Source organism: Rhizophagus irregularis, chromosome 26, assembly GCF_026210795.1.
Source record: "Rhizophagus irregularis chromosome 26, complete sequence".
NCBI classification, from domain to species: Eukaryota; Fungi; Glomeromycota; class Glomeromycetes; order Glomerales; family Glomeraceae; genus Rhizophagus; species Rhizophagus irregularis.
This window is the reverse complement of record NC_089454.1, coordinates 2,283,409-2,298,399: the sequence shown is the minus strand read 5'-3', so window position 1 is coordinate 2,298,399 and position 14,991 is coordinate 2,283,409. Positions and strand designations below refer to the sequence as shown.

At 27.4% G+C, this 14,991-nt stretch overlaps 2 protein-coding genes across 2 annotated transcripts; both read right to left on the bottom strand.

The window, feature by feature from the left end:
- Positions 1-4,677: 4,677 nt before the first annotated feature.
- On the bottom strand, positions 4,678-5,139 carry OCT59_017693 (uncharacterized protein; the record flags this gene model as incomplete). The annotated part of the gene is made up of 1 exon (XM_025310211.1): positions 4,678-5,139. One exon carries the CDS (start codon positions 5,137-5,139, stop codon positions 4,678-4,680), a length of 462 nt encoding a protein of 153 aa, XP_025184815.1.
- A 7,060-nt stretch (positions 5,140-12,199) lies between these two features.
- On the bottom strand, positions 12,200-12,584 carry OCT59_017692 (uncharacterized protein; the record flags this gene model as incomplete). Its single annotated transcript, XM_066137653.1, has 2 exons — positions 12,200-12,406; positions 12,492-12,584. The coding sequence occupies 2 exons, from the start codon at positions 12,582-12,584 to the stop codon at positions 12,200-12,202; spliced, it is 300 nt and encodes a 99-aa protein (XP_066004208.1).
- Positions 12,585-14,991: the final 2,407 nt, after the last annotated feature.

The window sequence follows — 14,991 nt, the reverse complement described above, 5'->3', positions numbered from 1 at the left end:
GCTATTCCATTACTTTATTAAATTAAAATAAATTGTGGAACGAATGACAGATTACACTTTTAATTTTGTAATATTTATGTGAACTTTTTAACCCCATTATTTGGGCTTTGTATATATTTGGTTTTTTATAAAATGTCCCAAAAGTATCGCATATCTTGCTATCATCAATATCTTTGACTTTCATCAAATGCATTACGATATTTTTTATTTGGTGTAGTTTAAATTTCGTTTTTGATCAACCAATCAAAATTTTTATTCAAAGTTGTGAATTTTCAAATAAAATTACAAAGTTCCGAAGATCACTTATTCTTACCCGTGTTACCTTCGGTTCTTTCTAGAATCTTAAAATGGTTAAATTAATTATATAATGCAAAATGACACAAGGTACGTAAAATAATTTTCATAAGAGTTGGTTCTTTCTTTCAATCAAAGTATATCATTTTTCATGATCTTTAGTTTATTTACAAAGCTGCATCGGTGACACATTTTTATTATAACGCATCAAATTTAATTAATTACATGTTTTTCATCTTTCTTTGAATAACTATATTTGGAAATTTTACTTTGAATAACCAGGAAAATAAGTAAAGAATCGAATTTGCATTATAATTTACTAGCGATTTTTGATATTCCATTTAGCCTAATGGCCTAATGAATGAATAATAAGTGTATTTTAACCACAATAAGAAACAATTATATTTATAATGACAATTTAAGATTTAAATCATTCTAAAACTTTACTTTATAATTTTTTACAAATATGGTATGTTTTAAAGAACAATTTGAATTTTTTTTCATATTGATGCAATAAAGTATAGGTTGAAAGTAATTAGTCAACATGATTTTAACGTTACAGCCGACGCGCGTATTTGAAAAAATATAAAATGATTATCATTTATACCATTTATAGCTACTCAAATGATGCTTATGCGTGTCGCTACTTTCCGCAACCAAGCAGGTGCATGAATGTACATTAAGTGATTTTTTTTTTCGACAGCGGTCTGCTGAATTAAGATATTTAATTTTTTATAAAAAAAATATCAAAAATTGACCTAACTGTTCAAAATATTTATTTTTACCTATATTCTAAAAGGTAGATTGAGAAAGTGAAGAGGATAATTTGCCAATTTCCTTATCTTTTATAATTATAGTTTTATCTAAAGTAGAGATCCATAATTTATACTTCTGTTCACTCGAATCAACATGGGACTCATGCTGGTGCTCCTGAATGTATGAGTCTTGTCAGATTTAACAATTTTTTTGCTCAGAAAAATAAAAGTTTGAATCTGGAGTTCGGAGTCATAAACAGGGCGGACATCTCTATATCATCATGAATTTGCCGATCATTTTGCCGATCATTTATTGACGTTTATAACGTTTATTCCAAAAAAATGTGATATTGTTACGCAGTAAAATGTTGCGCAGCAATCATGTGATATAACTGGACCCGTGATGCCGATCAATGTAGCAAATGTCGAATATGTTTGACATGTTCGATATGTTGCATATGTCCGATATGTAGAATATATAGAATATATAGAACATGTAGTATATATGGAATATATAGAACATATAGCATATATAGGATATATAGCATATGTAGCATATGTTAAACATTTTTAGTTTGGAAATTTATGTATATACAGTATAGACCTGTAATTAGACCTAAATTCAAAATAGGAACATGTGTGAAGAATTTAATAAATAAAATGTTTACCCTTTAATATACACCTTAATTTTAAGTTTAGTTTTATATGGTTAATCTGCTTTCCCTTATTTGTGTCTGATTGTATGCGCCAGTGTGAAGCGATACTCTATTCACATCTGATTGGATTGATTTTAACATATACGTTGATCTTTAAAATTACCTTCTGCTTTATTAAATATAAACATTTTTTAATGTATAGCTTATTTTTAAGCTTATAAGAACTGACATCTAACAATATTTATTTTTTTGCAAAAACCGATTTCGCAGCAAAAATTTATTAAATTTCGTAATTTTGTAGCACAATTTGTATATTAAATTGTTTATTAATTTTATGGTGCAACTTATTAATTAAATTCTCCGATAATTAAAAACCTGTATTATGGAACGAATTACTGTATTATTTTTACAATAGATTGTATATAATACAGGGAATATTTATGCAAAGTTTCAAGTTTCGCCCATGCGTATTCACTTTCGCCTATCAATTTTATCCGATGACCCCATATCATCACATGTATATAATATACTTACTTTTATTGATGTAATTTTAATATATTTTGTTATAATAATAATAATATGTTTAAATAGGATTTTTGTAATATTTTTACCAATATTTTACCAAGTTATTCCATCATTTTTTTATGCGTGAGTAACGTGACGCCGTGACGGACATATGATCGGCAAGGTGATATAAAGTGTCGCTTGTTTTTAACAGTTTTTTGACCAAGTAAAATGCGTAAAATAGTTCACGTGATCAAAATTAAAATTGTATTTATTTTTACCTTATTAAATATTCCACCATTTGTCTAATTGCAATAGATTCCATAAACAATGTAGAAAGAGTTAAGAAGAATGATTGTACCATACAAAGATTTTGCAAAACATAATATTTAATTTTTTGTTGCATAAGTTTTGTAAGTATAAAGAGATCTGTTATTATTTTTTTTTAGAAAATGGTGCCAAAAATTTTTTTTTTATTGTTTATTTATTAGAAGAAAACAAGGGTATGATTGATTATATTAATAACTGCATTGTAGAATTTACAATTTGCGATTTCGCCATTTTTTTAAATTTTTTGACGATGAATGTTCCACAAAGATTAGAATTGTGTAATCCGGAAATTAAGCATAAAATGATAATTATTAGAATGTTAAAAACCAAGTTGGTACAGTAGTCGAAACCGTACATATTAACGAATTTATTTTTTGTTACACAAATATAAACAAAGGCGCAGACTACATCTTGATAATTTGACTATATTTCTTTTAATCTAAAATTCAATAAATATGATGTTTTTTTTTTTGGTAATATTGATATAATATTTTGTCATGGGATCTACAGTAGGGAATCCGTTATCCGTTTGAATTTTCAGTAAAATTGTAATTTAAAGTTACAAATAAGTGTTTGAAACAAAAAATTTTGGAATAAATATTTTTTGCGAAATTGATGTTTTAGTCTTAAAATTTATATATATCAATAGATTTGCTATACACAAATTACACTTTAGATATCTATCCGTCGAATATTAAATTCTAAATCAATTATTACAACATTACGAAAATAAAATTTTAAAACTTTGTCATTATAGATGATCATTGATTGGCTTAATGACATTTCCAGTATCACCACAAAAAAATTTTCACTCCCACGTGATTTTGTGGGCGTCTGAATTTTAATTGACGCAATGGTCGCAATATTGTTTCACACATGTATTATACCGTTTATCTTAAAAGAAAAATATCAGTTTTGACTTTTTTCCCTAATATATTAATAATTTTATTATTTTTACAATAAATAACTTGAATAATATTTAGAGTTAAATACACTATTGTAAAAAATGCTAATTACTCCATAAATATTAAAGCAAATCAATATCTAAGTAATTTCACAACTGCTAATAACTTTACCTAAAGTGAAAAATCAACCGCGTGCTTCACAATAATTTCAATACAAAAATATTCATATTATTGCAAACATAATAATTATTATATGGTGAGTAAATGTGGTTCTTGTCAGCGAAATGGGTTTTTTATGCTTTTAATAATTTGAGTTTCGCAAATGTAGTCTTTCGAAGATCACTAATTCAAAACCACCACCAATATGAAGTATGTAGAATTATAGAAATTAGTATAAAGGTAATCATGAGTCACATTAAGTGCGACTTTGTTTTCTTTTGTACAATTTTCAATAACTGATGAATTAAATATTCGCATTCTCTCATTTTCGATATTCAAGTTCTATTGGTTTTCACTTCTTCGAAAAAAGACATTTCTTCAAATTATTTCTATTTCAAAATTATTTCTATTTCATTCATAATATTTGACAAAACCGATAAGTTTGATCTGTTGAAGGAAGGAAGGAAGGCCTAGTTCTTACAATTTTCTTCCTAAAGTACAATATACTTTATAAACTTACTTTGTATGTGAAAATAACAAATCTTTTACATACTTACACATGAGATCCACATGATCATAGGAAAAAAAAGTCGTCATGACAATATAGCCCGCAGTTGACTGGAAAATCGCGTTACGCGTTATTTGATTATACATAAGAAAATTTAAAATCACTTAATAAATAAATATGCATAGTTGACGTAAATTATATTTTATTTTTGATTTATACAATAAATCTCTTATTCTTAAAAGGAACGCTGTGAATATATCTTAATATAATATATATATATATATATTGTTATTATTATTTTAAAAAAAGAGTAATTTAAGCATAGTTATATAAATAATAATAGAAATTTAAAGAGACTTGGTTATTAACTCTGAATAAAAAAATGATAAAAATAATAAAAAGGTAGCTAATAAGTGGTAAAAGAAGATTTAATTTAAAATAACATCTTAAAGAAAAGGTAATTATCGTAATAATCGGATCCTGGATCATCAATTATACCAAATTGAAGCACACGTAAATAAGTGATCATAGTCGAAATAAGGATATAAAAACGTCGAAAAAAAATGCTAACAGGAATAATAACAATTATTGTAATAATCATAGAAATAATCATCGCAAAAATAGTCCGAATAAGGATAAAATGGTACATCATAAATTATGATATTTTCATCAGGTTGACTAGGTGGTGGTGGTGGAGAGGAAAAGTTTTCGTGAATAAATATTGGAGTATCATTTTTTCTCATTTCCTTCAACCGATTTTCTGTCAGACCAGAGAGATTTTTATAAGCTTGCTTTACTTCAGGAGGCTCTCTGGACCAAGACGAACTTATTTGGGGTGAAATTCTGGTCATAGAGATACTTTCTCCGATTATTTTCTTGAGCTCTCTTATGTACGCCAATCTATAAATGAAAAACTGATTTGGAGCTCTTAACCGTAGTTTCTCCTCGGATCTTCGACTTAAGATATCTTCGACAGTCAATTCTGGTGGATAAGGTACGTTGATGAGTGGAATTTCGTTGGTATTCATATTGCGATGATTTTTTTTTAAAAAAAGAAGGCTGTTTAAGTAAAATGGAAGGAATATTTATATACACTTTATACACTTTTAAGTTTCGTAAGTTTTGGAATTTAATTCCGATTATGCTTATGAAATAAAAAAAAATTGATGGTGATTGCGGAGTAATTATCTACTTTTCTTAATTCTTTGATGATGAAATCCGAGTTTCAGTATTTTTTATGTACAATTACGTAACTGGTTCTATTAAACCTGTATATACGTAAAATATGAGCAATAAAAAATTTGGAAGGTGTTTTAAATGATTTCTTACATTATAATGTGATTTCTTGCATTATAATGACTGGAACATAGTGTTATTGATAATATATATATCAAATTGATAACCATTCATTGTATTATATGTCTACTTTAAGCCGCAATATATTCATTATTAAAATAATTGTGGAACGAGTGACAGATTATACTTTCAATTTTTTTACATTTATGTGAACTTATAACCCCTATTATTTGGGCTTTGTATATATTTGTTTTTTCATAAAATTACTATAAAATTATCATTTTTTTTTGTCTTAATATCACCAATTACATATCTTGGTATCATCAATCTTTTGACTTTTTTTTTTTTTTTTTTTACTTTTCGATATTTTTTATTTGTTCAAATCTTTTTTCATTCATACATGAATGTAGTATTAGATTTCCCATTATTATTATTTTTCGGATAAAATCACAATGTTTAACATGATTCAATGACATAAGCGATTGTTGTTGATTATAATCGACATGAAGAGGTTCTTTCACAGTTCTTTATAGAAAAGCTTAAAATAGATAAATAATGAAAGTTGACACAAGGAACGTATAATGACTTTTCAACAAAAGTTCTTTCTTTCAATCAATAAATTTCCAAATTTATAAAATTGTATAGTTTTTTTTTATGTGACATATGTGACATAATCTTTGAACAATTAGATTTGTAAATTTTCATTTTTGAATAACCAAAAAAATAATTTGGTACAAAAAGATCAAATTTTCAAAATTTTTCGTTAAATTTACTAGGAATCGGAAACCCGTTATTAAGTCCGAAATGCACGGACATTTTGTGTCACCTGCCGCAGAATATTTGGTTTCTTTGTTTACAGCGATTCTATAATGAAAGGACGTTTCATATATTTATTTAATCTAGTCTAATGAAAGAATAATGAATGTGCTTTTGTCATGAATATATAAAAAGATGCAATTGTGATCAAAATAACAAAAACATATGATAAAAACGTACATAATTTATTATTTTAAAATTTTTACTTTGTTTTTTTTTTCGAATATAGTAAGGTCATGAAAGCAATTAAAAATTTTTCATATTTGATGTAAAATTACGGTGAAAGTAATTCATTGAAAAAATTTTGTCTTATTAGACTAATTAGTCATTAAAAGCTACGGCTGGCACGCAAAAATAGATGGATTAACGTGGTGCATGCTGTATGTTCGCTGTTCTCCGTAACCAACCAAAACATAATTTTTTATTAGCGTTCAGCGTTTTTAATAATTTAGCTGTTAATACAATGTATGTACATTTAACAGTTAATGAAATTAACAAAATTTTTTTTTTTGTTCAGATGATCAACATAAAAAATTCGCTGTCCAAGACAAATATTTAATTTTTCGTAAAAAAAAAATATCAAAATTGACCTAGCAGTTCAGGAAAATATCTCCCTTATTTTATATAAGGTGTTAGCGTGTTACTTAAACCTGTATGGTATGGTTTTTTATGTATGCACTGTATGGTTTTTAATCTATAGCATGTAAAAATACATACAGACTTGTAAGAAATCATACGTGTATGAATTTTCAGCACATAAATAAATAACAATACATTACAATTAAAGAGAAAGAAACAAGCTAATAATATATGTTTACACATATTGAGCGAGAAAGATTTAATTAAATAGGTAATCACATTCACAAAAAATTAATTCTACTAAAATTAATGAAAGTCATTTATAACTAAGCCTCAATTTTCAAATTACAGTCAACTCTCCATAAATGCACACCCTCTCTAAATGAACTATTACAAAACTATATATATGGTCCCAAGACCCTATAAAAAAAATTCTGGAAAAAACTCTGATAAATGATCATTTTTCTAGTTTTCATTTCGAAGAAATTCAGACACGTGATCATTTCTCTGAAAGATTTTTTATAGGGAGAGGATCCCATAAAAATTCTATCCGTTATATTCCATAATAATGAGCTTTTTACGGATCTATTTACGAAAAATGTAAATAATTCGAAAAAAGATGGAATATAAAAAACGGATCGACTTTTTTTTACAGATGGTTGCATTTATAGAGAGTTGACGGCATAAATCATCCTATAAAATTAATATAACGGTACATTTAGACTTGTTAGACTTTCTCGTATTCAAGATTTTTAACATTTTTTTAGAAGCTTTACACAGTTATTTCAATATAATTAATGTAGAAATTTTGAAAGAAAGTTAAATATAATCAAAAATTAGTGTTCCGAAAGGGTCGACTCGTATTTAGGGATCGGGTTGGGTCACATGAATTTGATGACCCGTAGCCCGCATGTATGAACTCGACCTGACCTGTTGAGTCGGGTTAATGGGTTATACCTTTACTTTGACCTGGCGACTCGAATCTTTTTATTATATTTTAGCTAAAAATTTAAATTTTTTTATGTTAAATACAACTTGACGTCGAACCCGGGTTATCCGAGTCAGACTATAATCAGGTCAAGTCGAATCCGGGTCATTACTTTTACATTCGAGTCGAGTTTGAAAAACCGACCCTTTCGGAACACTAATCAATATTAATATTTATATCAAGATATTGATACAAGTTGTATTCTAATTTTAGGTATTTAGAGATAATTTTGTACACCTATTATATTTTTACTTTTTTTCATATCTGGACGTAATTTTAATTTGGAATCTTTGTGTATATACTATTTGAAGAATGTTGTCAAACATTATCTTTTCATCTTAGCAAAATTAAATTTATCATTTCCTTTAATTAGTAATTCATTTAAGAATCAGAGAATTTCCTGCTTCTTTGTAATATATGACAAAGTGATATCGGTTTAAGTTGGGGAAGAAGGAGTAGTCACTTTTTTTATAACTAATTCTTACATTCTTAAATTTTCTTTCTAGCTAAAAACAACAAACTTTATAAACAATATAGCTCAAAATTCAAAATAATATTACATGTTTTATCATGTACCACGTAGTCAAAAAGAAAAAAAATATACTTTACAGTGGAGATGGTTGAACACATTTACATATTGCTGCAAAAAGATTAAAAGTTTTTTTATTTTGTATTTTGATAAAAAATTTTAACATCATTAAAAAGATCTTAATTAAGAAAGAAAATCAATTTAGTCTAATCTAGCTTCCAGTGATATAAAAATAAAAATTTGCTATGTAGTCTATATTTAATTCATAAAATGAAAGAAAAATAATTATAGCATTTTATTTGAGAGAAAAGTTTGGAAATGCAGTATTTTAGAAAAGAAAAAATCTATTATATAATTAATCAATTTATTATAGTGATCAAGTTCTTTATGTAAATGTGATACAAGATTATTCTCAAAGTTTCTGTGGTACCTGATTGAATTTTTTTAATGATATTGATTTGATAGTAACATGAGGTGGAAACATCCTAATAGTGTTCTTAAGCCACCTCGTATTCAATGATAGAAAGAGGAGGAGGGAATACAAAAAAAAAGAATTGGTGTTAAACTCTTTAAACTCTCGCCTCAGCCGATCATGTGTGGTAAAGTAAGTTTGAGCCATTACGCGTTTACGCGTTGCAGATAGTTTATTTTGTTTTATATGATAAAAAAATTTATCGCATACAGATAAATACCTATAAATTGATTAATAGGATACCGACTAAAAAGCATTTTTCTTCTCATTTTGTCATTTTGTGAATAAATGAATAAGCAACGACAAATTTACACATTCTCTCAACATATAAAACAGAAGTTACAGTAGTCACACCAAATTTCGACTAGTTCGTAAACGCCAAATTATAACAATAAATTAGTGTTCCGAAGAGGTGAGTCGGGTCGGGTTTTGAGGTGTATTCGAACTCGACCCGAGTGTAAAAATAATGACCCAGATTCGACTTGACCTGATTATAGTCTGACTCGGATAACCCGGGTTTGACTCGTCAAGTAGTATTTACAGTAATATAAAAAATTTAAATTTTTAGTTAACAACTAGCAGTTACCCGTTGCTCCGCACTGGGACCAATGAGTTTGTTTAAATAGAAAATTTTTGTATTATAATGTAATACTAAGTAAATCAAAGATGGTTACAGCAGTTTTTTGTTTATAATTAGAATTTAATATAGGTAATAATTAGTTAACAAAATAATATGTACTAAAATTATAATTATAATATTAGAATGGTATAAATTATATTGGAAATTGGTAAACATCGCCTGGGTCTTCGATCATATGGCAGATTTGTCATATTTATTTGTTTATAGAATCTCATTTTCATTATAGGTTCAAGGTTCATTTTCTCAGTTATTTCAGTCTCGAGGTATTTTTCTTTTTTTCTTTTTATTTTTATTTCTAACTTACATCCTTACACTTTGTTTCCTACTAACTCTATTTCATTCTTTTTAGGTCTTTTAGTCCTTCCAGTTCTACAATTAATAAAGGTATGTTTTTTATTTTTTATTTATTTTTTTTATTTTATTTCTATCTAATATTTCGTTTCTTAATAACTTCATTTTTTTTACTTTATGATTTATTTTTTACTTGGTTTCCTATCATTATCTTTTGCTACCCAACCTCCTATCATGATCATTTTTTTATTTTTTATCTCTCATCATTTTTCACCTCCTATTACTCCATCCTTTTCGTCTCCCATTATTTTCTATTACATCTTTTCATTTTCCATTATTTCTTTTTCTCTCCTGTTTACTCCCCATCATTTCTTTTTGTTTCTCATCACTTATTTTCGTCTCCCATCACTCCTCTTCTTCTTCCTATTACTCCTCTTCGTCTCCCATCATCCTCTTCATCTTCCTATTACTCCTCTTCGTCTCCCATCACTCCTTTTCGTCCCCCATCACTCCTCTTCATCTTCTCATTACTCCTCTTCATCTTCCCATCAATCCTTTTCGTCTCCCATCACTCCTCTTCATCTTCCTATTACTCCTCATCATCTTCCATCATGTCCTATTTCTCCTTTTTGCTTCCTAACACTTCTCATTACTCTTTTTTACTCCCTTTCATCTTCTATTACTTCTCATTACTCCATTGTTATTTCATTTTTTATTAGCATCTTTCTCCTTGATCATTGTAATTTACTTATCTTTTTTATTTATTGTTATTGTTTTTTTATTTGTATCACTTCATTAAAAATAAATACAGTGATTTTTTTCTTTAAAATCGTAAATGTGTGATTTAAAATTTAATATTTACAAATAAAATTTTATTAGATAAGATTATTTTGGATAAATATGCTTGCAAAAAAATTTTTTTTAAAAAAATAGATGTTTGCGATAAAATTTTTAAGTTTAGCCGATCAAAAATATATTGTACATCATGTGACATATTTAAAAAAAAATCCAGGCGACAATCGCCCAGGTAACGTTTAGCAATTCCCAATTATATTTACAATAATGTAGTTATTTATATTAAAGATTTGACGTTTAAGTGTAGAATGAAATTCGTATTAATTAAGGAATTGTGAAAAAATAATTGTCAATAAAAATTGATTAATCATAAATTTTATAATTATTTCTTATTTTATATTACGTCAATCTTAAACTTATAACCAACTTAGGAAAAACATTTGAATAATTAAATGTATTAGAATCTATTCATTTCATTTATTATTATTCTTTTGGTACTCATTTTTACTCGATAAATTATTAATTTAACTAAACCATTTGAATTAAAATCTTTATTCAAAAATTTGGTGGTTATTTAGAGAATTTCGGAATTCGGATATGAATTTGGTTATAATAATCTATTATTAAATCAACAATTGATATTTTTACATATTTTATAATTAATTGATTGATTTTTATGAAATTAGTAAATCAAAATTATTTGTCCAACATTCAATTTAATTGAAAAAATCTTACTCATCTTTCTATCAACGTCGGTCAATTTTCCTATATCTGATATGTTATATTGATTTTTTTTAAAAAAAAATAATAATTTTGTAAATATATTTAATATAATACTAGCCAATATCCTGGGCGTTGCCCCGGGTTTGTGTGGTTAACATTTTTAGTAGCATAACACAAGCAATTGAAAATAGGTAGCAATGTATCTTAATTAAATTTACCTTTAAACCAGTTTCTTTTATTTTACATGAGCTATCCGAACAAATAACAAATAAATAACATGATAAAATAATCTAAACAGTTTCTATTGAAAGATTTCAGGATACACAACACTATGTGTAACATTTTTGCCATGTTGTATAGTAATATGAATTTTCAAATTTTTCCTTGATACCACGCAACATAGAATTGTCCACAAGAAAACACAGGAGCTGGAAGATATAAGCCAACCCAGTTTAATGTTTGCCCGTAAGACTGACTTATTTATGGTCATTGCAAATGCTACGACGTTTGAAAATGAAAGGTATATCTGTTTCTGAAGGGGACATCATAATGCGAGGAATGAAAACTCTGGTTTCAGGATGATCTCCAGTAATTATTTCAACTTCAATGTCATGCTTTTGTAAAGCGCGGAAAACTAATCTTGTCCCATTACAGAGACCATCATTAGGTTGAAGATTACGTAATAGTATAATAATTGGAGTTCCCAATTTCAATTAACTTATGAGGTGGAAGACCACTAGTTAAAGAGTTGAGAAACTCTTGTGGATATTGATCATCTGCTTCCTCAACTGTATCTGACCTGAGATACTCAAATGCTTCTATCTCCAGCAGGAAATTGATTCATAATAATAGTGTTGATGGAGTTAACATATTAATTTGTAGGAGCAAGTATTCCACGTTCAACAAAATATTTGGGATCAGAATACATTGAAAAATCAGGATACACAAAGTTGATTAGGTCATTTAAGTCTTGAGAGTTGAGATGATAAAACAAAATCTTCAGGTAGTATAATAATATCACTTTCTGTTTTAGAAATTGCAGGAACACGACCTTCTCCAACTTCAAGTAGCCATTTAGCAAATTCAGCTTGCTCAGCAGTATCAGAATTATTAGTAGCATTAAAAAGAAGCATGTTAATCTTTAGTTTCATAACATTTACATGCTTCTACAAAGTAGATTGACATAACATAATTCAACAATATCGTCACGTATCAATGTCAAATTCATTCAAGGTAATGGCTTCCCTTTACAGCAACAGGAAGAATTTGCCGAAAGTCGCCTCCAAATAATACAACCTTACTTTCAAATGGTTTTCCTTCTAAATTTGGATTCAAAGCCTTCATAATATCTCTCAAAGTTCGATCTAAAGCTTCAATTGCACATCGATTCATCATTGGGGCTTCTTCCCAAATGATTAAACTTGTAAGCGAAGCTAGTTCTGAGCTATAAGATATAGAGCAAGTGTAATCTTGTAAATTATATATTTTTTTTATTTGACTCAATTTTCATTTCTTTATTTAACTTAAACTTCAATTAACTTTATTACATATGTATTGTATTCGTATGAGTATAAAGTTTAAACAAACTATTTATTAATTAAATTAACTGAAAGAACTAAAAATTTTTAATATCTTATGTATCTGATTAGATAACTTGTTTAATCAAATTTTATTCTCATTTTATTCTTTTATGAAAAGACAGATATTTTGCAGATTAACCGCAGCATCAAAGATCACATATTCACATGTTTAAAGCTACGCGTGATTATAGTATAACATTAAGGTTACACAGTTGAAATGTTACACAATTGAAAATTATTTATACATGGTACTCTAAACGTGACAGGGATCGACATCAACAAATTTAAATATAAGATTTTATTTTTTATTTAATAATAATAAAAAAATTGAAAGAAAAAGAAAAAAAAATTTAAAAAAAATTTGGGGGAAGAAAAAGGATAAAGAAAGAGATCAGTTTAAAAAAAGTGAAATCTCCGAAAAAAAAGGAATCCGAAAAAAAAAATAAGTACGAAAAAAATTCTAAAAAAAAGGAAATAATCCAATCCAAAAAGAGTGAAAAAAAAAAATAGCAATACGGTCTAAAAAAAAAGATCGAAAAAAAATAATATGAAAAAATTGGAAAAAAATTGGTCTTAAAAGACCGAAACAATGGGGATTATTTAATAAAAAAAAATATTTTTTTCAGTTTGAGAAAAAAAATTATAAATCAAAATGAGAAAAGAATGAGAAAAAACAAATTTTCGGTTTGAAAAGAAAAGCTAAACTGAAAGAAAAGGGAGAAAAAAATTTTTTCTGTTTGAAAATTTTAAAAAAAAGGAACCAAAAAAAAAATCGGACAAAAAAAAATTAATCAAAAAAAAAATTCCGATTAAGTTAAAATTTATTAACTGAAATTGGATTAGTATGATCGGAATGCACACGGATCGAATAGTTTTTGGCCATAAATAGATCAGGCGGAGGCATGTCACGGATTTTAATTATATGCCATGAGATTTCAAGTTACATAATTCAAATTATTTATACGAAGACTAATCCAAAACGTCAGACAAATTTTTTTAGTTATATAGATATAATAAAAAGGTTCGGGTCTCCAGGTCAAGTAAAGGTACTATAACCTGACTCGACAGGTCGAATTCATGCGGGTTACGAGTCATTACAGCTGATTTCATAATATACGGGACACCTAATAGTTACCGAGAGATGGCTCGGTACATTCGGTAAAACTCGGTAAAGTTCAGAATAAGGTAAACCCATATTGTTACTGGTCCGAGCATGGTGTAGTCTTTATTTTATTCTGAGTTATACTGAGTTTCTCCCGGCATGGAGTAAAAATGATGGGTGTCCCGTATATTATGAAATCAGCTGTAAATCCTGCGGCCTCAACCCGACCCTAAATACGAGTCGGGTCAATAACCCGGGTTTGACCCGACCCTTTCGGAACACTATGAATAAATTAAGAAATTATTTAAAAATAATTCAACTTAGCTTAGATGATTTAATGCTTTTTTTAAAAAAAAAAATAAAAAAAAAAGTTATGTTAGGGGAACGAGTTCCCAAAAATTAATAAAATTAATTGTTGATATCACTTTGTGATAATAATCAATTTGGGGTATTTGAAAATTCAGCTATCAAGGAGGCTTCATGAATTATTTATTAAGTTTGTTCAAGTTACAACAATCCTACTCCTCCTCTACGCTCGTAACATATCACAATCATATTTTAAAGATAGTTTATAAATGTTGAGAATTAACAAATTAAAATCAAAAAGTAAGAACGCAATTGTCATGTTTTAATCACATTGGACTCCCTGACTCCCAATTATGGTGTACCATGCGGTGTTTACATTTTTCCAAAAATTACATTTTTGAATATATGAATGTTGTATTTTTGGAATTTCGATCGGGATTTTATTGATTTATAAAATGAAAAAGGCAAGAACGACGTAGCTCTTACCATAAAAGGAAATTCTAATCGAAATTTTAAACATCACGTATATTCTAAAAAAGTAAGTTTGGTAATACAATAATGTTATTCTAGAAATTTGTGTAATGTAGATCTTAAATTCAAATTTTCAGGATCGTCACATCGATTCAAGCGTAGATTATTACGGAAAACCATTTTAACATGTAAATGACGGTATTAATTAATTTAATTATTACAAGTTATAATTTTTATTCCAATGTGTGTATATTCGTACATCAGCGAAAAACTTTCTCAAATATTTATATTT